Source organism: Suillus clintonianus, assembly GCF_016758775.1.
Source record: "Suillus clintonianus strain FC179 chromosome Unknown DEU56scaffold_116, whole genome shotgun sequence".
In the NCBI taxonomy this organism is placed as follows: domain Eukaryota; kingdom Fungi; phylum Basidiomycota; class Agaricomycetes; order Boletales; family Suillaceae; genus Suillus; species Suillus clintonianus.
The window spans coordinates 61931-84864 of NW_024539340.1; the positions used below are offsets into that span (position 1 = coordinate 61931).

At 49.3% G+C, this 22934-nt stretch overlaps 7 protein-coding genes across 7 annotated transcripts; 6 read left to right on the forward strand and 1 right to left on the reverse strand.

Annotated features, from left to right (window-relative positions):
• Positions 1-408: 408 nt before the first annotated feature.
• DEU56DRAFT_745964 (uncharacterized protein) lies at positions 409-4965 on the forward strand (the record flags this gene model as incomplete). The annotated part of the gene is made up of 11 exons (XM_041349178.1): positions 409-1448; positions 1506-1713; positions 1761-1944; positions 1996-2178; positions 2228-2376; positions 2433-2613; positions 2710-2744; positions 3722-4102; positions 4153-4249; positions 4350-4758; positions 4803-4965. The coding sequence occupies 11 exons, from the start codon at positions 409-411 to the stop codon at positions 4963-4965; spliced, it is 3030 nt and encodes a 1009-aa protein (XP_041203269.1).
• A 208-nt stretch (positions 4966-5173) lies between these two features.
• Positions 5174-7405, reverse strand: DEU56DRAFT_925784 (uncharacterized protein; the record flags this gene model as incomplete). Its single annotated transcript, XM_041358580.1, has 4 exons — positions 6283-7405; positions 5850-6233; positions 5545-5799; positions 5174-5497 (listed from the first exon to the last, which is right to left on the reverse strand). Exons 1-4 carry the CDS (start codon positions 7363-7365, stop codon positions 5174-5176), a joined length of 2046 nt encoding a protein of 681 aa, XP_041203270.1. The 5' UTR covers positions 7366-7405.
• A 356-nt stretch (positions 7406-7761) lies between these two features.
• DEU56DRAFT_73907 (CHAT domain-containing protein) lies at positions 7762-12224 on the forward strand. The gene is made up of 5 exons (XM_041348696.1): positions 7762-8301; positions 8360-8510; positions 8565-8704; positions 8752-8849; positions 8904-12224. Exons 1-5 carry the CDS (start codon positions 8262-8264, stop codon positions 11967-11969), a joined length of 3495 nt encoding a protein of 1164 aa, XP_041203271.1. The 5' UTR covers positions 7762-8261; the 3' UTR covers positions 11970-12224.
• Positions 12225-15354: 3130 nt separating this feature from the next.
• Positions 15355-15929, forward strand: DEU56DRAFT_73998 (uncharacterized protein). The gene has a single exon (XM_041348777.1). It carries the CDS (start codon positions 15448-15450, stop codon positions 15844-15846), a length of 399 nt encoding a protein of 132 aa, XP_041203272.1. The 5' UTR covers positions 15355-15447; the 3' UTR covers positions 15847-15929.
• DEU56DRAFT_832057 (uncharacterized protein) lies at positions 15744-16368 on the forward strand. The gene is made up of 2 exons (XM_041354576.1): positions 15744-15945; positions 15998-16368. Exon 2 carries the CDS (start codon positions 16064-16066, stop codon positions 16361-16363), a length of 300 nt encoding a protein of 99 aa, XP_041203273.1. The 5' UTR covers positions 15744-15945; positions 15998-16063; the 3' UTR covers positions 16364-16368.
• Positions 16369-16885: 517 nt separating this feature from the next.
• On the forward strand, positions 16886-17495 carry DEU56DRAFT_74009 (uncharacterized protein). The gene has a single exon (XM_041348781.1). The coding sequence runs from the start codon at positions 17032-17034 to the stop codon at positions 17398-17400; it is 369 nt and encodes a 122-aa protein (XP_041203274.1). The 5' UTR covers positions 16886-17031; the 3' UTR covers positions 17401-17495.
• Positions 17496-17884: 389 nt separating this feature from the next.
• On the forward strand, positions 17885-21545 carry DEU56DRAFT_74014 (CHAT domain-containing protein). The gene is made up of 4 exons (XM_041348786.1): positions 17885-17959; positions 18014-18150; positions 18198-18295; positions 18350-21545. The coding sequence occupies exons 1-4, from the start codon at positions 17937-17939 to the stop codon at positions 21311-21313; spliced, it is 3222 nt and encodes a 1073-aa protein (XP_041203275.1). The 5' UTR covers positions 17885-17936; the 3' UTR covers positions 21314-21545.
• The last annotated feature ends 1389 nt before the right edge of the window (positions 21546-22934 follow it).

Consider the following 22934-nt stretch of genomic DNA (forward strand, 5'->3'; position numbering starts at 1 on the left):
CTCGTTCGAGGAGCTCACCTGCTGCTGCGCGCTCGCAATATGCCGTGGGCGCCCATCGTCTTATCTCACGACGATGGCGGACACGACACATTGCTGCGCACTCAAACCACTCACTGCTCAGACACTTCTACGATGGCAAGAGCCCTTGTCTGGTGCGCCTGTAGCCGTTGCTCTTTAACTGACCGTGGTCAACTCCAACAGTTAAGACTTACTCGCCAAAGGCATCTAGATGCTGACCGGCGCCAACACGAGCATCTGCGCATGCGGGAGACAGATGAGCAGCGGGGCTCCCCCATCCCTGCATCACCCAGGAACACACCATCCCCCGAATTAGCTGGATTACACCCAGACCCAGCTATCAACGACTATGTGCAAGAACCTCAACACGATGTCGAGATCGGGTACCGGATGGAAGTAGAAGAGCAATACGACGGCAACGATGACGACAACAACAACGACTGGGAAGGCGGCAATTACGAAAGGGAAGGTGACGTGCACGTCAGCTCGGATGATGAAGATCACGCTTATCGGGTATACCTGCCCCAAGAAGATGCTGTCGAGGAGGAAGATGGTGATGAAAATAACGGACATTCTGATGAGGAGCGAGATCTTGATGAGGGTGCGGACATCGTCAACGACCCTGCGTTTAATGCGGGCAACGGTTTTGACGAGAACGAGGATCGCCAACAACAGGATGACGAAGAAGATTTATTATTTGATGAAGCACCTGCCTTTAGCGAGCACTCCGCTATCAGGAATGCATATGTGCGTGCGTACATTGCATCTGCGTTCAAAGGTGCCTCGCACGATGTTTCACGCATCATTCTCGACGGGGTCGCGCGCGCATTGTGGTACGCTCGCGATCACACACGAGATATCGAGTATGAAGGTCTGGAAGACATGGCGAGAACTTTGCCTACAGCTGAGAGGCGTCTGGGAGTCAATCTTGACTCCATCATTACTTACCTCTTCGTATGTCCGTCATGCTGGCAGGTCCACGATCCCCTCACGCTGTACGACGAAGATCTTCAGGAACAGTGCCGTGAAGAAGATTGTGAAGGTATACTATACACGACAAAGCTTCTCGCTAGCGGGAAATCGAAACGCAAGCCAACGAAGGTTCTGCCATATGTGGCACCTCGTCGGGCGATACAGCATTGGCTTCTCCGCCCAGGAAAATATGAAGAGTTACAGCAATGGAGACGAGATGGAGACGAACCACGCCAAGTACCAGCTACCCATGCGGGAGGTGACAATGCTTTTGCGGAGCCTTCTAATCCAATGCACGATATGCATGATGCCTGGGGTTGGCGTGCGATACGAGCTGGTTTGCAACGTGTCTATTATGACAACGGACAACTTCGTGTCTTAGACGACGATGTTCATAACCTCCAACAACGCTTTGTCTCACTGCCTTGCGGACTCGTATGGCAAATCAATCTTGACTGGTACGTAATCCACCCACTGCCAGACATCGAGGACTCTCATCAGTATCTGTACGTCAGGTTCCAGGCCGTCAAACGAGGCAATCACTCCACAGGGGCGCTCTACATGACTTGCTGCAATAATCCTCGCGGCGTTCGCTACCTTACTGAAGAGACGTTTCTAATCATGGTCCTCCCTGGACCAAATGAACCGAACTTGGAGCAGCTCAACAAGATTATGGCAAAGTTCGTGTCCGATATGATTGAACTTTATGGTGGTGCGTACTATGTATAAGTTTCAATATAAATCTACTGACTACTGGGACAGGACAAGAGTTTCGAATATATGGACATGAGGATAAGCACCCTGTTCACTCAGCTCTCAACAGCGAGGTCTCCGATCTTCCAGCGAGTCGCAAAATTGAAGGACTTGCCTCCTTCTCATCAAAGTTATTTATGTGTCCACAATGCGACACACCTTCATATTATCTTGCAGATCCACGTGGTTTCAATCCGACAGGTAAGTCAGAATTAATGGCCCGTTGTTGGGTCATTTCTAATGTGTCCGCAGACTTCAGACTACGTGATGCTTGGCGCTACGTCAAATATGCCTTTCGTTCACGTTCTCTTGACGACGATGATCGAAAGGAGATCTTCGAGCGTCGTGGAGTGCACTGGTCAGTGTTTAACCTCATCCCAGGTTGGTTGACGGCCGTCAACTCGGTAGTGGAGTTCATGCACTGTGTGTATCTCTGTGAGTAATCTCTGCTGTCGTATGAATGAGTATTGATGAACCATCACAGGTATGGTTAGGCATGTGACGAAGGTCATAATCCTTCAGTCCGGGATGCTCAATCCCGTTCCTCGAGAAGACTGGTATCCTCTGGAACGACTCGATGAATTCTTCTCTCGGATCATTTGGCCAGTATCAGTTGGTCGCTTACCCCCATCCGTACGTCTGCTATCCCACCTCTTGTGATTCATCTGATCAATACTTTACATTTACAGGTCACTTCTTCCTCGTCAAAGGCAGACCAATGGCGACTCCATATTAGTGTGTTGTTCGTCGGGCTTTTCGTTGCATGGGAAATTGACGGCCTTATCCCCGATATCGACGCACCAAAATCAAGAGCCAACACCAAACATGCAGCTGCGCATGCGAAGAACGAGAAGGTCATGCGTCGGCGTCGTCTCGAAATACTGCTCTCTGAAACAGAAGCACAACCTACCAACATCAGGAAATCGCCGAGGGGATGGTTTTCCTAGTTGTATTTGGTAATATCAGATCAGAAATTCACGGGATTACATGCAACGATAAAGGTAGATAAAGTAATATATAAGAAAAACACATTGAAATCCAAGGATAAGAGGTGACAAAAAAACTACAATTTAGATGAAAGAAGATCACGTCTTGTAATTGTACCAGCATTTTTCGACTGAATGGTAACCGGTGGCCACCACTTGCATAACTTTGTGATCCAGTGCATCACAACGCTCGACTTACAGGAAGCTTATGTAAGTAAGTCGTCCGAAATTTTTTCGTCAAGTTCAACATCCGCTATTACTTCCCTTTCATTAACACTACCACATACCACTTACTCTCTCACTTTTTGACCCTCCCTTGTGGTTTTCCCCCTGGCCTCTATGATGGTGTCTCTGGCCCTCCACAGTGGACCGTCTTTACTCGTGATCCCTCGCTGGTTCTTCATCGTGGTCCGAGGCCCTTCCCATGGTCCCTCCCTGGCTCCCCTCATGGTCCCTCCCTGGTTCTCTCTCATGGTCCCTCTCTGGCTCCCCCCATGGTCCCTCCCTGGCCCTCCATTGTGGTCTCTTCCTGGTCCCTCCTTAGTCCTGGCTCCTCCTCGTGGTCCTGGTCCTTTCCCGCGGTCCTGGTCCTTTCCCGCAGTCGTGGCTGCTTCGATCTTCTCTTTTTCTTGATCTCCTTGTTGCTTCCATTTACTGTAGTATCATCTATGTGTACTTACTACTTGTTCAATTAAAAAAAATCATTTTTAAATAAAACCAATGAGTGTAAAAAGGTCAATTAACTGGTGCCCTTGTAAGCATTATGAAACTTTGTGGCGGCTGACAGGTGATTGCAACATTTGCCGGTTTGGTGAGTAGTTGCAAGTAGTCTGGCATAATTGTGCTTTTGGTGGGTTTCATCCAACTTAGTCCAGGTATATAAAGCTTTTTCGATTGAACTGCAATTTTGATAAATATTATACAAATTTTAGACCAGGTAATGCTCTACAATGCTTTATCATTCTCGTGTCAGTTACCTGATGGCCAACGAGCAGCTTGACGAGAACGATGCCCTCACGATGGATCGTTCAATCAGACATCATTATGCAACCATTCTCGAGTTCTCCGCCGCTATCCAGATCTTGTCGTCACGTTCGATCAGCCCAGATGAGGTCGAACGGGGCTGTGCGGCACTCTCTAGAGCATGCCAGAATTGGGCGCGTATGGGGTGTCACCTAACCCCTTATTTTCATCTCGCTCAACATCTTCGACGTCAGTTTCTCCAGTTCGGGCCTTGCTATGCTACGTGGGTGTTTCCATATGAACGAAACAATGGCTTTCTTGGTAGGACGAACCATAATAATCACAAGGGTGGCGAACTCGAATGTACGATGATGCGCAAATGGTGGAAATGGGTTCTAGTCCATGATCTGGTAGGCTCTTTTTCTCTTCGTGCTACGAGTCTGTCTAATTTTTGTTGCAGTTGAATGCTTTTCGAAGACTTCCGGAGCCCGACGAAAATGACCGCGACTCAATCAAACTTCTCGAATCGTGTTTGAAAGGTGGAACTCGCCCACGTCGTGGAACATTGCAAGAGTATTTAGCATCTTTCGGAGAGGACGGGAATGCACGTAAGTCATCTATTTTTTGTACATCATGCAGTTCAACTGACGAAGGCAGGACATGTAACATATCCCCGACATTCCAAGGATGTCAAGCTTCAGACACTCGACCCCATGCTATATGGTCTTGTCCTGCAGTTCCTGCAGGACGAGTGGGGCGAGTCGGGCTTTGTAATTCATGCTGACGTCGTTCTCGCAGATCATGGTGCCTGCTTTATGGGCCATGTGAAATCTTACTCCCATGTGTTTGTTGAAGCCCTCCGCTATGGAGCAGCAACACAAACCCGCGGGAAAACTGCTCGCTATGCTTATTTCAATGGTCGAGTCGCTGTCGAAATCCAATGGATCTTCAAAATCGACATGGAGTATGAAGATCAGGGTCAAATTACCAAGACGGTCGCAGTTGTTCGTCCTTTTGTCGCGGATGATGACATGCCAGCATTCCCGTGGGATCTATGGTCTGTCTCGTACCTCTCAACGCTAATCTAGAGACTTACTGTATTGTTACTAGGGCAATTGATCTTGGCGTGCAAGTATGGTACGGAAATGCCCTCGGTGAAATGGAGGTCGTCGAGATTGAACTCGTGTCGGGACAACTCATACTCATCCCCATCACCGTTTCTGGTGTCGAATATTGGGTGACGGTAGCCCATAATCATGTACGTCTGTTGTGATTTTCATCTCCGGTACTCACAACATCTCAGGATGGAACAGAAGTGGACATGGATGTTAATCTCGAGCTTGACGAAGAATAGTACAGCAGCCGAAATACAAATACATGGTCTGTTGTCCGAATTGCGAGCCTAATACTACAGGATTTCAAGTCCATTTCATCTGTCCACGCGAAGGGGAGGAACTCTGCATTCTATCAGGTGCGCGACCTTATTCTTCCAGATCATCTTCATCACCCCCATCATACAGTGTGTCATTTCCGCTGACATATTCATCTCCGAGTCCACGACTGGCGTCAGGGTCGCAGGGTCGTGTTGGAGCATCAGCATCGACTCGGGATGGGACATCCATTTGTGAATTCTCCGCAAGCCAGGCAGGATTGATGAACTCCCGTCGGATCTTGAGTTTGTTGTTTGCGGGCTTTGGGAGATCTTTGTCACGTTTTTCACCTACGACGATGGGAACAATGAAGTTTTTTCGATCCGCTCTTCTTTTATTGACAGCGTCGTTGATCAGGCTAACTTTCTCATTGACCTGCAAACATGATTAGGTCGGTTATGACAGTCACCGGCTCATTTCACCTGTTCGCCACGATAACACGGAGGACGAGAGGTCCATACTGTGTCCGCATTCTTGGACTTCGAAGATTTCTTGATTGGCGGTACTTGAGCGGTCTCGCTGTCTGATGCGAAGTCAACCACACGTTTACCATTGTGAGTACCACCACCGTCGGATTCATCCGTTGATTGATAACCAACTTGGAAGAACCAATCCCACTCAGGTCCATCTGTTCCCGTCTCTTTTCGTATTTCAATTGCTGATCTCTCTATGTTTTTCTAGCGCGTGACTTCATTAAAAGGCACATACAGTCCGTCAAAATACTCACGCGATTCTTTCGAGCAGTCTGTCGCTGCTTGCGATTTCTTGCCTCCAGTGCATCTTGCCCCTTGCTTCCTTTTTTGATGGACCCCCTGGTGTTCTCAAACACCTCCTTCAGCTGTTTGATGATATCGGTATCCGTTTTTTGCGAGAGATGGTCAACGGGAAGCTGAGCAAAAACTTCACAGGCTTTTAGTCGGATGTAGCGGACCATATCATCCCGCCAATCCGCATTCTCTGACCACGATCCAGCAAAGTTCGGTCGCAGAAGATTCGCGTCTCGTGTTGGGCACTTGAACCAGAACGAACCGTCGTCAAGGACGCCCAATGACGTTGCCTGCTTGGAATCGGAAATCCCCATTGCGTGGAAGAAGGTGTGCCGTATTGCATTCTGGGACACGGTAAGTACATATATTGATGAATGTCGTGCATGAACTCACATTAAACACGTTGTCGCGAACTGCTTTTGTTGCTTTGTCAACCGACTTGACTGTTGGTGGTGTGGCTCCGGCAGACCTAAGTCCATTGATCAATGTGAGCAGTTCTTCCAGTGATGCACTCTGTGCATCAACAGTTGCTTCGAGTTCATGTATCGCAGCACGGTGATCTTCGACATTTGCTCGCAGCATATTGTTCTCTTGGGTGAGTTCTTCAATTCGAGGCTTGATTTCAGCTGATTCTCTACTTTGCAGCGTCAACCGATCGACTTTCTCAGAAAGCTGTGCGACAATGGTATCCAGGTTCGCAATTTTGTCTGTAAATGCAGCACTAGTGACTCGCGAGCTCGATAGTGATGTTGCAGCTGCACGCTGTGAAGGTTCGGTGCTAATTGAGAAGCCCGCGCGACGAACAGGAGGTATGTCGGGAGTTCGAAACTGACTGGATGGTGCTGACGGTTTGAGAGGTGGTGCTCCTAGACGACGTGAGGTAGGTTCGAATGCACTGCCGGTAGTGCTTGGAGTCACCAAACGTGTTCGACTCGCAGTCACTGCATCGGGGGTAGGACCTCGTATAGAAGTTGAAACAGGTCGAGAAGGAGCTGAGGCTGGTGCACGTGAAGCAGATACACTCCCGCGCCCTTGGGGATGCATATAGGCTGCATTTTGGATGGGACCACTGTCTAGCGTAGGTACACGTTCGTGGCTGAGACGCTGTTCAGTCAAGGCTGACGTGGGCTCCATATCTCGAAGGCTGGGATCAATAGCTGAATTGATGTCTTCGGTCGCTTGCTCAATCTCGCTCATGGCCTCGCTCGAATCCTGATCCATCCGCTGGTGTATCCTTCGGGTCAACTCTTCAGATTCACTAACACTCATGCCTGGGTCGAAGGGTTCAGGGAATGGATTGAGAAATACCCCCGGTCCTCCATCTCCTCCTGCCAGTGTAGGCCGTGGTCGTTTCAAGGCAGATGCACTCGCTGGGGTTTCCAACACCCTCTTCTTTCCCAGCGGACCCAGTTTACTAGTGGGCTTGAGGGGCACACCAGGGGGTTTGTCGGGCACATTTCGGTGTGGTCCTGCCATGTTCTGGCCTGCTGGGGGCTGCTGGGGGTTGGTACGGAGCACGGAAAAAGATTGGGAAGTGATAGAAGGTGGTAGAAGGCTAGAATTGATGCAATCATCGATATGTAGCGTATGGCAAATCTGTATCGCTTCGTATGCTAAGAATAAATGGCAGTGAATATTCTAGGAAAACTAAAGACTTTATTGAGAGAAAATGTATGGTAAACTGTGACTAAACATAGGATAATCGTACTGTCGTTATCTTATGTTTATCTCTTGTAAATCTCACTTTTATTTGGGATTTTCCCGACATAAATCTCTCCTTTTATTTTACTTCAAAGTGTGGTGGCTGGTGTTTCCATAACGCGCTCGATCCTCTTTCCCCCCATGGCACTATTAGCTCATATTACTCATACACTATCGTTCAGCTTTCTCTGTGTAAATATTGTTTTCACCGTTTTGCATTACCTTGTGTTATAAATACGATGCTACATAAATTTTGCCTTGGTGTACTAAATGAGTCGTATCACTCAGTTCAGGAGTAGCAAACATTACAGGACGCTCAGTCTCGCACACGTTGGCGTGCCTGCTTAGAGTCTAGCATAACGTTGGTGTGCCACTTTCACCGATGAGTCTGACCTCCGCATTACCCACCAATAGGTTCTCCCGTTAATTCTACTCGGTCATCTTTCGTCTCAGCGCTTAGTCTAATCATACAAGCGTCTATCGTGCCGAATAGCCCTCAACAACATGGAAATACACGTGCAGTCATCACCTAAACCCTCAACCTCTTCTCTCCCTCTCAGCCAAACACCATCTACAGTGCACATATCCCTACCCCCGTCTTCTCCTACCGCTCATTCCACCCACCACTAAGCCCAGCCTCCATCCTCATCGTTTTGCTTCATCGTTCCATCATGCCCGGTAACGCAGAAATCCAATCTATAAGACTTGAAAGTAGGTCACTCCGTATCACCTTGGGATCTCTTTTGTGATCCTCCCCCTCTATCTACAGTCATTGGCGGAAAAAATCTCAAAGTCCCCTCCTGGCGCACGCCTGCAGGCATTTACGTCTCCATCAATGTCGACTCAAGGAGACGCTGGAAATCAGCCATCCGTGTCTTATCATCCAACGAATCCGTAGTGTGGGGAGATACCATGACCCTGTAAAGTCCATAGAAACTTTCGGACGCGATTCAAGACTGATTTTCGGTTTATAGATCATCACACGAGTCACCTGCATTATCTGTGGAGATCAGAGCATCTTACGAGGTCGACCGAACGCTTGGCAATGGTGAAATCATCGTAAAACTTCAAACATCGTGGGATGACCTGCTCGATCATGGAGATGAACCATTCGGTGAGTAACCTACTTCTCATTCATGCGTATCTACTCACATCCCGTAGAACTGTCCTTCCCACCCATCCGCAGTGTCACTCCTTCGCTCACGCTGAAGGTCGCTGTTGTACATGCTTGCGATAATCAGGACAGCGCACTATTTGACGTGGGTGACGCTAGGCTCTGCGGTTAGCTTTTGCTGACGGAATGTCAACTGTAGTCCCTCGTAGACTGCGAGATTGCTCGAGAGACAGATGCGGGCCACGCACAATATGCCGAATATAGGACCACCAAGACAGTCTCTCACCTGAATGATGTTTTACAGTATTTTCAGTCGGTTCTGGGCCGCTGTTCGGTCGCAGATGCGGGCTACGCACAATATGCCGAATATAGGACCACCAAGACAGTCTCTCACCTGAACGATGCTTTACAGCATTTTCAGTTGGTTCTGGACCGCTGTCCGGTCGACCATCCTGACCACGCAGCGGCTCTCACCAACCTCGCGTGGGCTCGCCTTCGAGGCTACATTCAAAACGATCTCCAAGACATTGATACCACCACTTCCTTTTTCCGCGAAGCCCTTGCATTGCGTCCGCAGGGCCATCCCGACCACATATTATCTCTCTATAATCTCATTTTCGCATTGAACTGGCGCTACAGCAAGGAGCGCACCGCTGTCCTCATTCACGAATGCCTGCAGCTGTGCTGCAAGCTACTGCCCCTCTGTCCAGAGGGCACCTACCTTCGTAGCATCGGCGTAGACAATGCGGTCGATTATGTGATCGGCGAATGCAACGATCTTCCGATTGATGCATCTGACGAAGGCATCCACCTTCAACGAGTCGTGCTCGAGTTCCGCCCTCTGGGCCATCAACGCCGTCCCATTACCCTCACCGCTCTTGCAGTCGCACTCAAGGCGCGCTTTAGAGACCGCGGCAGCATTGAGGATCTAGAAGAGAGCATACAACTTGGTCGTGAAGCCGTTTCTCTGTGCCCCGAGGGACATTCTGACCGTGGTGCCTACCTGAACAACTTGGCCGGCTCACTCCAATCCCGCTTTGATCACCAAGGCAAATCTCATGACCTCGACGAGGTCATCTCCATGCACGAAGAAGCGCTGCGCCTGTTGCCTGTTGGGCACAAATTTCGTGATTTCTCATTGGGCAACCTAGGGAGCGCCCTCCACACCCGTTTCAACAAACACGGTGACGTTGATGACATCAACCGAGCTGTCAGCCTCTCTCGCGAGGCACTGTCGTTGCGCCCACCTGGGCATCCACGTCGTGACACCACGCTTAACAACCTTGCCCTCGCGCTCGACACCAGATATGACAAATTGCATGTCATCGAGGATCTTAACGAGGCCATTGATCTGTATCGCGAATCTCTTCGTTTAAAGCAGCTTGATGATCCAGAGCGCCATAGGATTCTTTTCAATTTGAGCTCGGCGCTCTGCTCTCGATTCACGCAAACTCGGGAGAATGAGGATGTCGAGGAGGCTATTCGACTCTGCCAAGAGTCGTTGGTGGTTTTGCCTTTACTGCACCCGGATAGATACTTCAGTTTGATGCGGCTGCAGGAAGCCTATCTGTCTCGTTACCAGGTACAACACAACCCCACTGATTTGTCGCTCGCTGTAGAGAACTACAGACTCGCGTCACGACACCCCACTCAAGGATTCCCACAACGCATCATTCAGGCACATTATTGGACTGTCACAGCAGAGCAGCATGGTGATGGATCCACACTGGAGGCTTACTCAACATTTTTCGAGCTTCTGGATGCTCATTTGGGAACACGACCATCAACCACCTCTCGCCGCGAAGCTGCCTCTGCCTTCCATTATGCCAGATCACTTCCTGTAAATGCAGCATCATGTGCCATCCGCAGTGACAATCTCCGACGCGCAGTCGAACTTGCGGAGCAGGGCCGTGGCCAACAGTGGTCGTTGGCCTCCCGACTCAAGACTCCAGTTGAAGAACTCGAATTGGGACATCCACATCTAGCCCGCAAATTTTCGGAGCTGAGCAAGCGCGTTTCCAACGCCGCTCAGGGTTCTGCAACCATCACCGACAGAGCTGCAGCTGAAGTAGCAGAAACAAAGTACAGGAAAACTACGATGGAATGGGAAGCCGTGGTAGCTGAAATCCGTAATCTTCAAGGTTTCTCGCGGTTCCTACTTCCACCTTCGTACAAAGACTTGCAAGTTGCAGCTCGCAATGGCCCAGTCATCATCCTCGTTGCCAGCAAATACTCGTGCAGCGCCATCATTGTCCCGACGTCAGGAGAGCCCCACCATGTCCACCTCCTGCGCATCACTCTACCACATCTAGAGAAGCTCAAAGACGATTTTGCTACGGCAATCCGGCATACGGCTCGTATGCGCCCAGAGGAGCCGAGGAAGAAATTGCGAGTGCTCTTGCGGATAGTGTGGGACGAGATCATGCTACCCATCGTTAACATCCTCCAGCATGACCTGAAATTGCGCCATCGCTCTCGAATATGGCTGTGTCCGACGGCAGCCTTCACGTCCATCCCTCTCCATGCAGCTAATCCCTTTCGAATGAATGCAGATCGCTCTGGGAGCGAGCCATGCCTGGAGGATCTCTACATCTGTTCTTATACACCCACACTTTCAGCTCTTGTTAGAGCTCGGCAGGCGATGAAGACGCGTGGAACTCCGTCCTTCGCGGCGATCGGACAAAGTCAACCAGGCGCAGGGCAAGGCGACGTGCTCCCGGCTGTTGACAGCGAGCTTGAGCTTGTCCATACACTCGTTCCTCCCAACGTCAAGTTCACTAATATTTCGAAAGACGAAGCCACACAAGCAGGTGCGCTCAACGCTTTGCAGTGCAACACCTGGGTGCACCTCGCTTGTCACGGCAAGCAAGACCTCGAGCAGCCTTATAACTCATGTTTCTCCATGAGAGACAAACCCGTTACGCTGCTCGACATCATGGAGAACAATTCTCCACAAGCTGAATTTGCATTCTTGTCAGCATGTCATACCGCCGTCGGCGATGAGGAGACACCCGACGAAGCTATCCACCTCGCAGCAGGACTCCAGTTTTCGGGGTTCAAGAGCGTCGTTGGCACGCTGTGGGGGGTCAGTGACGTTCTAGCAAAACATGTCGTGGAAGCTTTTTACGAGAAGATGTTTGAAGACCTGGAGGATGGTGTCATAGACTGTACGAAGGCAGCTTGGGCACTCAACCGTGCTACGCACGCTGTGAAGACGAAGGTACCGCTCGAGCAGAGGATGGTTTTCATTCATATCGGTGTGTAGTTCCTGCTGTGTTGCTTTGCTTTCATCCTGTATGGTTTCACGGGTTCTTTGCATTGTATTCTCATTTGTTTACGTTGTACCCTAAGTTGTAGGAATCACTGAACTACCTTGTTACATCCGTCACGTACTCTTCTGCCCTCTTGTTTTTCGCGTTTGCGTTTGCTTTGCATTTTCAATGTTGTTTTCCACTCTACAGTCTCCACTGACGCATGAATTCGAATATTTGCGACATCATCTCGTACTACCTTATCAATCTATGCTCACACCTCCAACTAGTTCCCGTTACCGAAGTCGTGCTTGTTCCCTCTGCGACGGATGCTGCACAAATATGCACATCGCCTGACCTCTCAGCCGCCTCATGACATCTCACTGTTGTTGCACATATGGAGAATTCGAAGCTGAATCAGGGAATGGCAGCCCTTCCAGACGGCGAACACATAGATTCGAGGTAGGTGAAGGACATAAATTGTGTACATGGGATGCAGATTGCGTTGATTACGTGTATAAACGCGGTGGAGGAAGCGTATAGGTAATATAGTAGTGGTGGGGTGCCACTGTCGCTGTTTGCTGGTTTTAGGAGGGAGCGATGAGGACTGTGTGGAGGTTTGGTTAGGAGGGGAGTGTCCATATCGTTCTCGCAAGCGATCAGTGACGCACTCGGGGCAAGACTGAGACTCTTGCAAACACACGCAACAATACCGCCATGCTGTACTCGTTCATGGATTTTATATACTCCACACTCCCTCTCTCACGAGCGCTGTAATTCTTGGGGGCTACAGCGCTCCCCAAAATCCACCGTCCCACCTACCAGGAGATCACGGAGACCAAGGCAAGGCAGGCTTCCTTCTTTCCTTCAGTGGGCAGTCTGGTCCACACAAACGTGTGATGTTATCATGGCCACTGCGCTATATGATATATTATCCGGTTTAGCGAAGGCATGCCTATACATGAGCCTGGTCTGGTGGATGTCGTTGGCAAGGCTTTCAGACGCAATCTTTCTCCAAGAACCATGTTAATTCAAGCATCTAGGAAGCTTCGTTATTAACTGGATAGACCGAGCACCGTAAGATAACATACATCGATCGATCGATCATTACGAGGTTATCTTCTGTCTGAGGAGTGTTGAAAAAAATCACCGCTTTTTGCAGTCATTCACAAGCAAATTTAATGTTTCGTCCGCAAAGAATAACCTCTAGGAAAAGTATGACGTACATCTATCATCTTTGTGAGATCGTGACTCCCTCCGCAATGGCCGCTGCTGGCATTCAAAATCAATGATGATTGCTGCATCGCAAACATTCATTCACCCGCCTTGCTTGAAATCGGCTCATGTCCCGCAACGCACTGATGATACTGCTCATGTTGCAAGCTCGAACAGGATATGGTGCGTGGTATTGGCATGGACCATGGTCGCTGACTTTATTCTCGACTTGGACCGTCAGCAAGATGAATATAAACTTCGGAAACACGGTACAAGGCGGGACGCACCTCGTTCATTGACATGAAGATGAAATTGACCTTCGGTAGCATAAGAAATAACGAACCATGGCCGTTATAGTTTCACATGAAGAGGGGGTTCATGGAAGAATCTGAGCGTGATCCGATTGAAGATCAAGACGAGTAGTCCTTGTAGCACTCAGAACTTACGTGAAACAATGCACCAACCTGATCTTCGCAAGCATATACAGCAGCAGCCTTAGGTGAAAGGGAAGGGTCACCACTACGAACATTTGGGAAGGTCAGATCTACGACAAGGTAAATGCGCGTGGATGGAAAGCAGATCGCTCACCGAAAAGCTCACATGCATAATCGAGCAGCTCATCCTATGCCATTTCAAGATCGGTAACGACTTCTCCGTAACCTAGTATCGGACTGAGCTCGAAGGATGTCCTGATCTGTAGTAGTAATCAACGTCATACATCTGGTGACCTACACATCGAGTATCAGTATTTAACTTGTGTCCGAAAGTCTCCACAGAATACTTTACAAAATCACGGTATTGGCCCACGAGGCTATAAATACGGTGGATGATAGGATTCGGCCGGCTGATTTATGGTGTCTTCAGGTAACAGCGACGAGCACGTAAACGCTTGCGGGTATGCGCTCAGAAGACACTTTCGGATTTGTTAGATAGCGCGCAAGGGTGAATAAATAATACTAAGATGATGTGGAGTAACCTACCTTGTGAGATCGGTGGGGTGGGTGTGGCAGGATTTGGGATATCAGGTGTGCGTATTCACACTCCCATTGCTCTTACCATTAGAAGTAGAACGTTGGTGCGCAACAAGTGACATGCATAAGCGCGCACCAACGGTATACGTTGCTGGAGAAGAATCCGGAAGATCAAGTGTCGTATCTCTGGCCATGATTTCCCATTGGATTGGCGGGACTGAGGACGATGCGCATGAATTAGAAAGGAAGTGAAAGTGTGGGCATACCTCAAACACCATCAATCCTCGTACATTCTTTCTACCTTCCTAGTCACGAGATCTCGCTATCCCTTTCAACGAAGCCTAGTTCTCCGGACCAAGGTCCAACACCCTATCGCTATCAATCCAGTTCAAATACTTCTGGACTGCGCGAGGATTTATGGTGCGTAGTCTTTGAGTTGAAAGTCACGGAGAAAGTGGGTTCGTTCGCGAAGTTGGGATGTGAGTTTGGGGTGAGGGGATAGAAGGCCTGTACGTACATATCAAAGGTACCTTGCATTAAAATACCGTTTGGTGAAGTGTCATTGTTTCGCATCGTGAGACATGGATAGAGTCAGGGCCTGTGGCACATTGGCAGATTGCATACAAATGGGGCCACGGCGTGAGCCTGCTACCGCCCTTTTCTCATATAGCGAGGTTTTCCTGCTTCTACTATGTGAATTTGAGACTTGAGTGGGAAATTGTCGAAGTCGGCGAATGCGTGTTGAAATACTGGACTCGGGTCAACACAGAATAAGCTGATAGATCTGCATCTGAGTAGGCACAAAAAATGCTGCGTTACTGCTGCAGGTATACATAAAATTAAATGAGGAGTTGCGACTCGCGAGTGATTATGGTAAGTTCGCACTTTCCCACGATCGTTACAGTTGAAACGTTGACGGTTGATTGAACTTGATTCCGTTCTTAGAGCTCGCCAGTGTCAACTCAATTCAACCATACAGGCTCCTTCGATTTCCTGCAGCAGGCGAGCCATGAATACATCATATGTTAACGCGAGGACGATCCGCAGGGTACACCATTGACACATCATCGTTTCTTGCCGCCAGACACATAGAACCAGATATAAAACTACTTTGGCCATTGGGCGACATCGAAAGCCGGGTATGCACATAATAGAGATCACGGGTTCTACTATACTAACCGATTGCAACTGCCATCAGCTTCCCTACCTCTCCCTCCATCTGGTGCCAAGACAGAGGGTGATGCCGACAGTGCTCACAAACCGGTGAGAAGCGGCAGGAGAAGTGGAAAGCCTGGATCGCGGGGAGATGGGTCTGCAGAAATTAGTTCACCAAAAGGTTCTTTGCCTTCCTCTTGTTTGGTTTGTGTGCCATGTAAGTCACACTCGTCCTCCTGAGCACAGAGATATTAAAGGCTTTTGTAGCATTCGCACTATCGCAATCACTATCCCTCGAGTACCTATTCTGTCATTCAACAGCTCCACACCTCTGGTTGCCGCTACTGGGAACTACCACGCCTCGATACCTACTGAATTCTCTCGGTACCCAGCCGATTTCTCCTTTCCGTTGTACGCAGGTATCCAAGTTGATACCACCGCCAATATTATTCCCCTTAGCTTTGACTACGCAAGTGTGGGACTCGGCATGGTTTATTTTGGAAAAGACACCCTCCGCGCCAAGTCATCCAAATATCCATGTCCCACTTAACTTCTCTTATGTTGCATCAAACGACTCGGATCCGATGTGGAAACGACTGGCATAATGCCTGCAATAATCCCGGGTTTTATACTACCGGGTAAAGGCAAGGTTACTTAGTGCGTATTTTATGGCTGCTTCTATTTGCTCATGAGATCGACAGGCGTGAGCTTCAAGCGCATATTTCATATGGATATTGCCGGACTGCCGTCGACATCCACACAGGGAGATGCGGCTCCTTGCCCTATTGAGCTGCTCATTGATTCAGGATGACGGTGAATTGCTGGACTTATTCACGCGTCTATCTGCTTATTCTGGTTCTATTGTGTTCTGGGGGACGTTGCACCATCTTCGCCATCACATAGCCTTGGATATCGAGCAATATGACCATCCGTCTCTTTTTCACGGTCTGCACGTTTGCCTTGCTAGTCTGTCTTTTTTTTTCCACTGTACTATTTACGGCGTGCTCACACTTTCATGGTGTGCAGACAGAATATTGGATTATATTTATGCTGGCATTAGTCAATGATTCAATTTCTGTGTGCTAGGATGACTTCAAGTTGATCTGTTTCACATCAAGATAGATATCAAGCTTCCACTGAGCGCTTGAGCTGCGGTATGTTCAATTCATGAATGTTCCCAGCGGACATGCTTCAATCTTCGGAGTACTTAGCAATAGCTTCTTTTGATGTTGACAAAATTGTATTCTGAATCACAGTGATCCATCGGTGCATAAGGCCCGTGTCTTCACTGCAAAGAATGAGATTCGCAAACTATGTACAATATGTGGGACGAGTCTGAAACAAGCATCTCATCCTAACCATCCCTCTGCAGGTCAACCCAGGAGCGCATAAACATCCGTTTGAACCATCCCTCCAATGAAAACTCAAGCTATCCACATTGTGCCATCTTTGTCTGCTTGGTGTGGGGTCGCTTTAACATGTTTCAAGTCGCCTGTGGAGAAGGAACTTGTTGTAGTTTGCGAGAGTAGTCTCAATTTCAAATCGTGTTACACCGTGAGAACGTGCACGTGAGCCTGCTTCAATTTCTTCCCTTGGTGAATTGACTCTTGCGCACTGCAGCTGTATTCAACGTCGGCGAAGTGGCGCGGTTACTGGAATGGGTGGGTGTGGTTCTTTTTCTTTCTCTGGTTGACATCCGTGCCAAAGCGGTTGATGAAAAGTTCGAAACCAAGAAATGGACTGCAGGGTGACACTTCGACTGGTAGTACTGACTCTTGTTCCAGGACACATTCATGCTCGAGTTCGTCACTCGTTGTATCATCGCATTCAGCTATATCATCTAGATCCGACTCATACTCTCGCAAACCGTTTCTGGTGTTTCCATAATGCACTCGATCCTCCTTCGACCCGCATGGCACTAGTACTATCAGCTCGATTGTACTCGTACATAATCGTTCAGCTTTTTCGGTGTGCATTGTTTTCACCGTTTTGCATTACCTTGTGTTATAAACACGATTCTACATTTTTCCATGGTGTGCTAAATGAGTCGTACCACTCAGTCCAGGAGAAGCAAACATCACAGGACGCTCAGAGTCTCGCATAACGTTGTCGTGCCACTTTCGCTGATGTGTCTGACCTTGGCATCCCCACCCACTCACAGGTTCTCCCGCTAATTCTACTCGTCATCTTTCGTCCCAGCGCTTAGTCTAATCAATCCAGCGTCTATCGTGCCGAACGGCCCTCAACAACATGGAAGTACACGTGCAGTCATCACCTAAACCCTCAACCCCTTCTCTCCCTCTCATAGCCAAACTCCATTTACACATATCCCTACCCCCGTCTTCTCCTACCGCTCATTCCACCCACCACTAAGCCCAGCCTCCATCCTCGTCGTTTTGCTTCATCGTTCCATCATGCCCGGTAGCGCAGAAATCCAATCTATAAGGCTTGAAGGTATGTCACTCTCTATCACCTTCGTATCTCTTTTCTGATCCTCCCCCTCTATCTACAGTAATTGGCGGAAACAATCTCAATGTCCCCTCCTGGCGCATGCCTGCAGGCATTTACGTGTCCATCAATGTCGACTCAAGGACACGCTGGAAATCAGCCATCCGTGTCTTGTCATCCAACAAATCCGTAATGTGGGGAGATACCATGACCCTGTAAAGTCCATGGAAACCTTCGGATGCGATTCAACACTGATTTTCGGTTTGCAGAACACAGGCATCACCTTCATTATCAGTGGAGATCAGAGCATCTTACGAGCTCGACCGAACGCTTGGCAATGGCGAAGTCATCGGAAAACTTCAAATATCGTGGAATGAGTTACTCGATCATGGAGATAAACCATTCGGTGAGTATCATACTTCTCATTCATGCGTATCTACTCAGATCCCGTAGAACTGTCCTTCCCACCCATCCGCAGTATCACTCCTTCGCTCACGCTGAAGGTCACTGTTGTACACGCTTGCGATAACCAGGACGGCGCAATATTTGACGTGGGTGACGCTAGACTCTGCGGTTACCTTTTGCTGACGGAATGTCAACTATAGTCTCTTGTAGACTGCAAGATTGCTCGAGAGACAGATGCGGGCCACGCACGATATGCCAAATACATGACCAGCAAGAAAGTCTCTCACCTGAACGATGCTTTACGGCATTTTCAGTTGGTTCTAGACCGCTGTCCGGTCGACCATCCTGACCACGCAGCGGCTCTCACCAACCTCGCGTGGGCTCGCCTTCGAGGCTACATTCAAAACGATCTCCAAGACATTGATACCACCACTTCCTTCTTCCGCGAAGCCCTTGCATTGCGTCCGCAGGGCCATCCCGACCACATATTATCTCTCTATCATCTCATTTTCGCATTGAACTGGCGCTACAGCAGGGAGCCCACCGCCGTCTTCATTCTTGAATGCCTGCAGCTGTGCTGCAAGCTATTGCCCCTCTGTCCAGAGGGCACCTACCTTTGTAGCATCGGCGTAGACAGTGCGGTCGATTATGTGATCGGCGAATGCAACAATATTCCGATTGGTGCATGTGACGAAGGCATCCACCTTCGACGAGTCGTGCTCGAGTTCCGCCCTCTGGGTCATCAACGCCGTCCCTTTACCCTCACCACTCTTGCACTCGCACTCAAAGCACGCTTTAGAGACTGCGGCAGCATTGATGATCTAGAAGAGAGCATACAACTTGGTCGTGAAGCCGTTTCTCTGTGCCCCGAGGGACATTCTGTCCGAGGTACCTGCCTGAACAACTTGGCCTTCTCACTCCAATCCCGCTTTGATCACCAAGGCAAATCCCATGACCTCGACGAGGTCATCTTCATGCACGAAGAAGCGCTGCGCCTGCGTCCTGTTGGGCACAAAAAACGTGATATCTCATTGGGCAACCTAGGGGGCGCCCTCCGCACCCGTTTCAACAAACACGGTGACGTTGATGACATCAAGCGAGCTGTCAGCCTCTTTCGCGAGGCACTGACGTTGCACCCACCTGGGCATCCACGTCGTGACACCACGCTTAACAACCTTGCCCTCGCGCTCAAAGAGAGATATGACAAATTGCATGTCATCGAGGATCTTAACGAGGCCATTGATCTGTATCGCAAATCTCTTCTGTTGAAGCGGCTTGATCATCCAGGGCGCCATAGCACTCTCAACAATTTGGGCTCGGCGCTCTGCTCTCGTTTCACGCGAACTCGGAAGAATGAGGATGTCGAGGAGGCTATTAGACTCTGCCAAGAGTCATTAGCGGCTTTGCCACTGCTCCACCCTGACAGGCACTACTCATACTTCAGGATACGTGAGGCATATATATCTCGTTACCAGGTTCAACACAAGCCTGCTGATTTGTCACTCGCAATGGAGAACTTCCGGCTGGCATCACGACACCCTACTCAAGGATTTCCGAACCGTCTCGTTGATGCATATAATTGGACTGTCGCAGCGGAGCACCATGGTGATGGATCCGCACTTGAGGCTTACTCAACATTTTTTGAGCTTCTGGATGCTCATTTGGGAACACGATCATCAACCACTTCGCGGCGCGAAGCTGCCGCTGGCTTCCATTATGCCAGATCATTACCTGTGGATGCAGCCTCATGTGCCATCCGCAGTGACAATCTCCGACGTGCGGTCGAACTTGCGGAGCAGGGCCGTGGCCAGCAATGGTCATTGGCCTCCCGACTCAAGACTCCAGTTGAAGACCTCGAATCGGGACATCCACATCTGGCCCGCAAATTTTTGGAGCTGAGCAAGCGCATTTCCAACGCTGCTCAGGGTTCTGCAGCCATCACCGACAGAGCTGCTGCTGATCGAGCAGCAACAGAGTATAGGAGACTTACCATGCAATGGGATGCTGCTGTGGCTGAAATCCGTAATCTCCAAGCTTTCTCGCGGTTCCTACTTCCACCTTCGTACACAGAGTTGCAAGCAGCAGCTCGCTATGGACCAGTCATCATCTTCGTGGCGAGCAAAAACTCGTGCAGCGCCATCATTGTCCCGACGTCAGGAGAGCCCCATAATGTTCCCTTTCCATCCATCACTCGCGCATATATGGAGGATCTCAAGGATCGGTTCGCCAGGGCGATACTGCAAGCATCGAAGATGGGCCTAAAGCAGCAGCGCAATGATCTGATTGTCCTCTTGCGGGAAGTATGGAACAATATCATGCTACCCGTCGTCAACTTACTTGAGCATACCCTCGAATTAAAGCGCCAGTCTCGAATCTGGCTGTGTCCAACTGCGGCCTTCACATCCATTCCTCTTCACGCAGCTCACCCATTTCGAACAAAGGCAGATCGCTCTGGGAAGGAGCCGTGCCTGGAGGATCTCTACATCTGTTCTTACACGCCGACACTTTCGGCACTGATCAGATCTAGGCAGATGATGAAGAAACGCCGTGTGCCTCCATCCTTTGTGGCGGTTGGGCAAGGTCAACCGGGTGGAGGGAATGGCAAGGAGCTCTTAGCTGTCGATAGCGAGCTAGAGCTTGTCAATAAGCTCGTCCCCGCGACGGCCAATCGTTCCACTGTTTCTGGCGTCGCAGCCACACGAGCAGGTGCACTCGAAGCCCTGGAACAGAACACCTGGGTGCATCTCGCTTGTCACGGCAAACAGGACCACAAACAGCCTTACGATTCTCATTTCGTCATGAAGGACGTACCTCTCACGCTGCTCGACATCATGGAGAAAGACATCCCGCATGCTGAATTCGCGTTCTTATCAGCGTGTCATACCGCCGTCGGCGATAAGGAGACGCCCGACGAAGTCATCCATCTTGCAGCTGGCCTTCAGTTTTCGGGGTTCAAGAGTGTTGTTGGCACGCTGTGGGAGGTCAATGACGCTGTCGCAAATCACGTTGTCAAAGCTTTCTATGAGAATATGGTCAAGAAGTTGGGGGATGGCGAGTTCATGGACTGTACGAAGGCGGCTTGGGCACTAAACCGTGCTACTCACGCCGTGAAGTCGGAAGTGCCGCTCGAGCAGAGGATGGTTTTCATACATATTGGTGTGTAGTTCTACTATATCGTATCGCTTCGTCTGGTACATATTCGCAAGTTGTTTATCGGCGATCTTCTTTCATTCATTTTTTTTGTAGAAATAACCCTGATACTCCTGCGCTCCTGTTATCTCGCTTTCGTATTCTTTTTCGTGTTATCGTTCCATAAAATCTTCACCCAAGTCATTTTGAACTCGAATCGTTCCCAGCCTTGTCTTCTGCTCGAGTGCATTATACGAGGCACTTGAGTCAAACCGACTATGAATCGTCACACCATTCTTCAAGCTTCAAGCTTGTAAGTCTTTCTGCACCACGGAGCATCTGGGCCTTTTCTTGTTCACTACGACACTAAGTGCCAATCTGTCAAGCAGGCGTACAATTATATGGCGGACAACGCATGTATTCTTCTCCTATGGCGAGACACTCGTGATTCAATACCGATTACTCGTACTCGGGCCAAAGCATAAGGGCTCGGTACTCTCCCAGTACTCTCTCGACTCATCCTCAAGCTTACCTCACGTTAACGTTAGTATGAACGAGAATTTGCTCTGTGACGGATGCATTCACTGACACCTATCACTGCTGTGAGGCTCTCTGGCACATCTTCCGGATGTTGCCCGGGTGGTGATACATCGAATGCTGGTACCGGGAATTGGTACGCGGCCGAAGGCCACTATGGGAATGGACGGCGGTCACGGTCATGGCTAGTATTCATGCATGAAAGTATCAGTAGTAAAAATTGGTAGTTTGCAGTGTGAAAAGGTGTGAAACGTATCGAGGGGAGACCAGTGGACGAAGCAAAAAAATTCTGGTGAGAAACGTTGAAAAAAAAGAACATGAAAACATTCAGTAGAGTGACTGAACGGAGGTGACAGGAGACTTGTGATGACAGAGCAAGGCATCAGCCTAGGGCAAATGCAGCAGATCTCTCTTGCATAAGGCGCTGAGGTGCGTCTGGGAATTCAACTAAAAAGGAAAGAAAAAATCGGGTTCATGAGAGAGCGACACTGATGAGTTATTAGTAGCAAAGATATCATAGAGTCCCCGAAAGTGCTCACAGCGATTCCTCCGAAACTCCCGCTGACATCCGAACAAAACCAAAGTTCAACGTGTTTCTCTGAGTCAGTTTCCAGTAGAACTCGTGCAGAATGCAAAAGGACGCATATTATGCTCTACACGTGCCTAACCTGATACAAGTCAGCAGATACAGAGTAGGGAGAAATACTCCCCTGTCAACAGCCCCTCGAGTTAAGATGATTCGATCTCTTCAATCGAAAGAACAGCTGCCGAGCCCCGTGCTGTCTCACTTGAACCTACTTCACTGACAGCCGTTCCCTCCTTGTCCTATGCAATTCCATGAGCTACGATGATGATAGAACATCTTGTTAACAATGCGAGGCTCATGCAATGAATACAGACCTTTTAGCCGCTAACACAGCCCAAACTTCAATCCGCAGATACAGTTACAATGGGGATGAGCGGGAGGATCCATGTGAAGGACAACGAGTATCAGGTAATTGCTCACTTCAACTTGAGCAAACTCACAAAGGAAAATGTATGGGGTAAGTACCTGCAAGGTCAGCTGATACGCTATCGACAATTGTGATCTGGAAGGGAGCAAAAGATTGTGAGTGGTTA

What these genes read in the sequence shown, in the direction of transcription:
- DEU56DRAFT_73907 (XM_041348696.1), top strand. Translation starts at nt 8,262, where the DNA reads ATGCCCGGTAACGCAGAAATCCAATCTATAAGACTTGAAA. An exon ending in TCATGGAGATGAACCATTCG is followed by an intron (nt 8,705 to 8,751) that starts GTGAGTAACCTA and finishes CACATCCCGTAG; the next exon opens with AACTGTCCTTCCCACCCATC. An exon ending in AGGACAGCGCACTATTTGAC is followed by an intron (nt 8,850 to 8,903) that starts GTGGGTGACGCT and finishes TGTCAACTGTAG; the next exon opens with TCCCTCGTAGACTGCGAGAT.
- DEU56DRAFT_73998 (XM_041348777.1), top strand. Translation starts at nt 15,448, where the DNA reads ATGGGTCTGCAGAAATTAGTTCACCAAAAGGTTCTTTGCCTTCCTCTT.
- DEU56DRAFT_832057 (XM_041354576.1), top strand. Translation starts at nt 16,064, where the DNA reads ATGCGGCTCCTTGCCCTATTGAGCTGCTCATTGATTCAGGATGACGGT.
- DEU56DRAFT_74009 (XM_041348781.1), top strand. Translation starts at nt 17,032, where the DNA reads ATGGACTGCAGGGTGACACTTCGACTGGTAGTACTGACTCTTGTTCCA.
- DEU56DRAFT_74014 (XM_041348786.1), top strand. Translation starts at nt 17,937, where the DNA reads ATGTGGGGAGATACCATGACCCT. An exon ending in TGGGGAGATACCATGACCCT is followed by an intron (nt 17,960 to 18,013) that starts GTAAAGTCCATG and finishes TTCGGTTTGCAG; the next exon opens with AACACAGGCATCACCTTCAT. An exon ending in TCATGGAGATAAACCATTCG is followed by an intron (nt 18,151 to 18,197) that starts GTGAGTATCATA and finishes CAGATCCCGTAG; the next exon opens with AACTGTCCTTCCCACCCATC.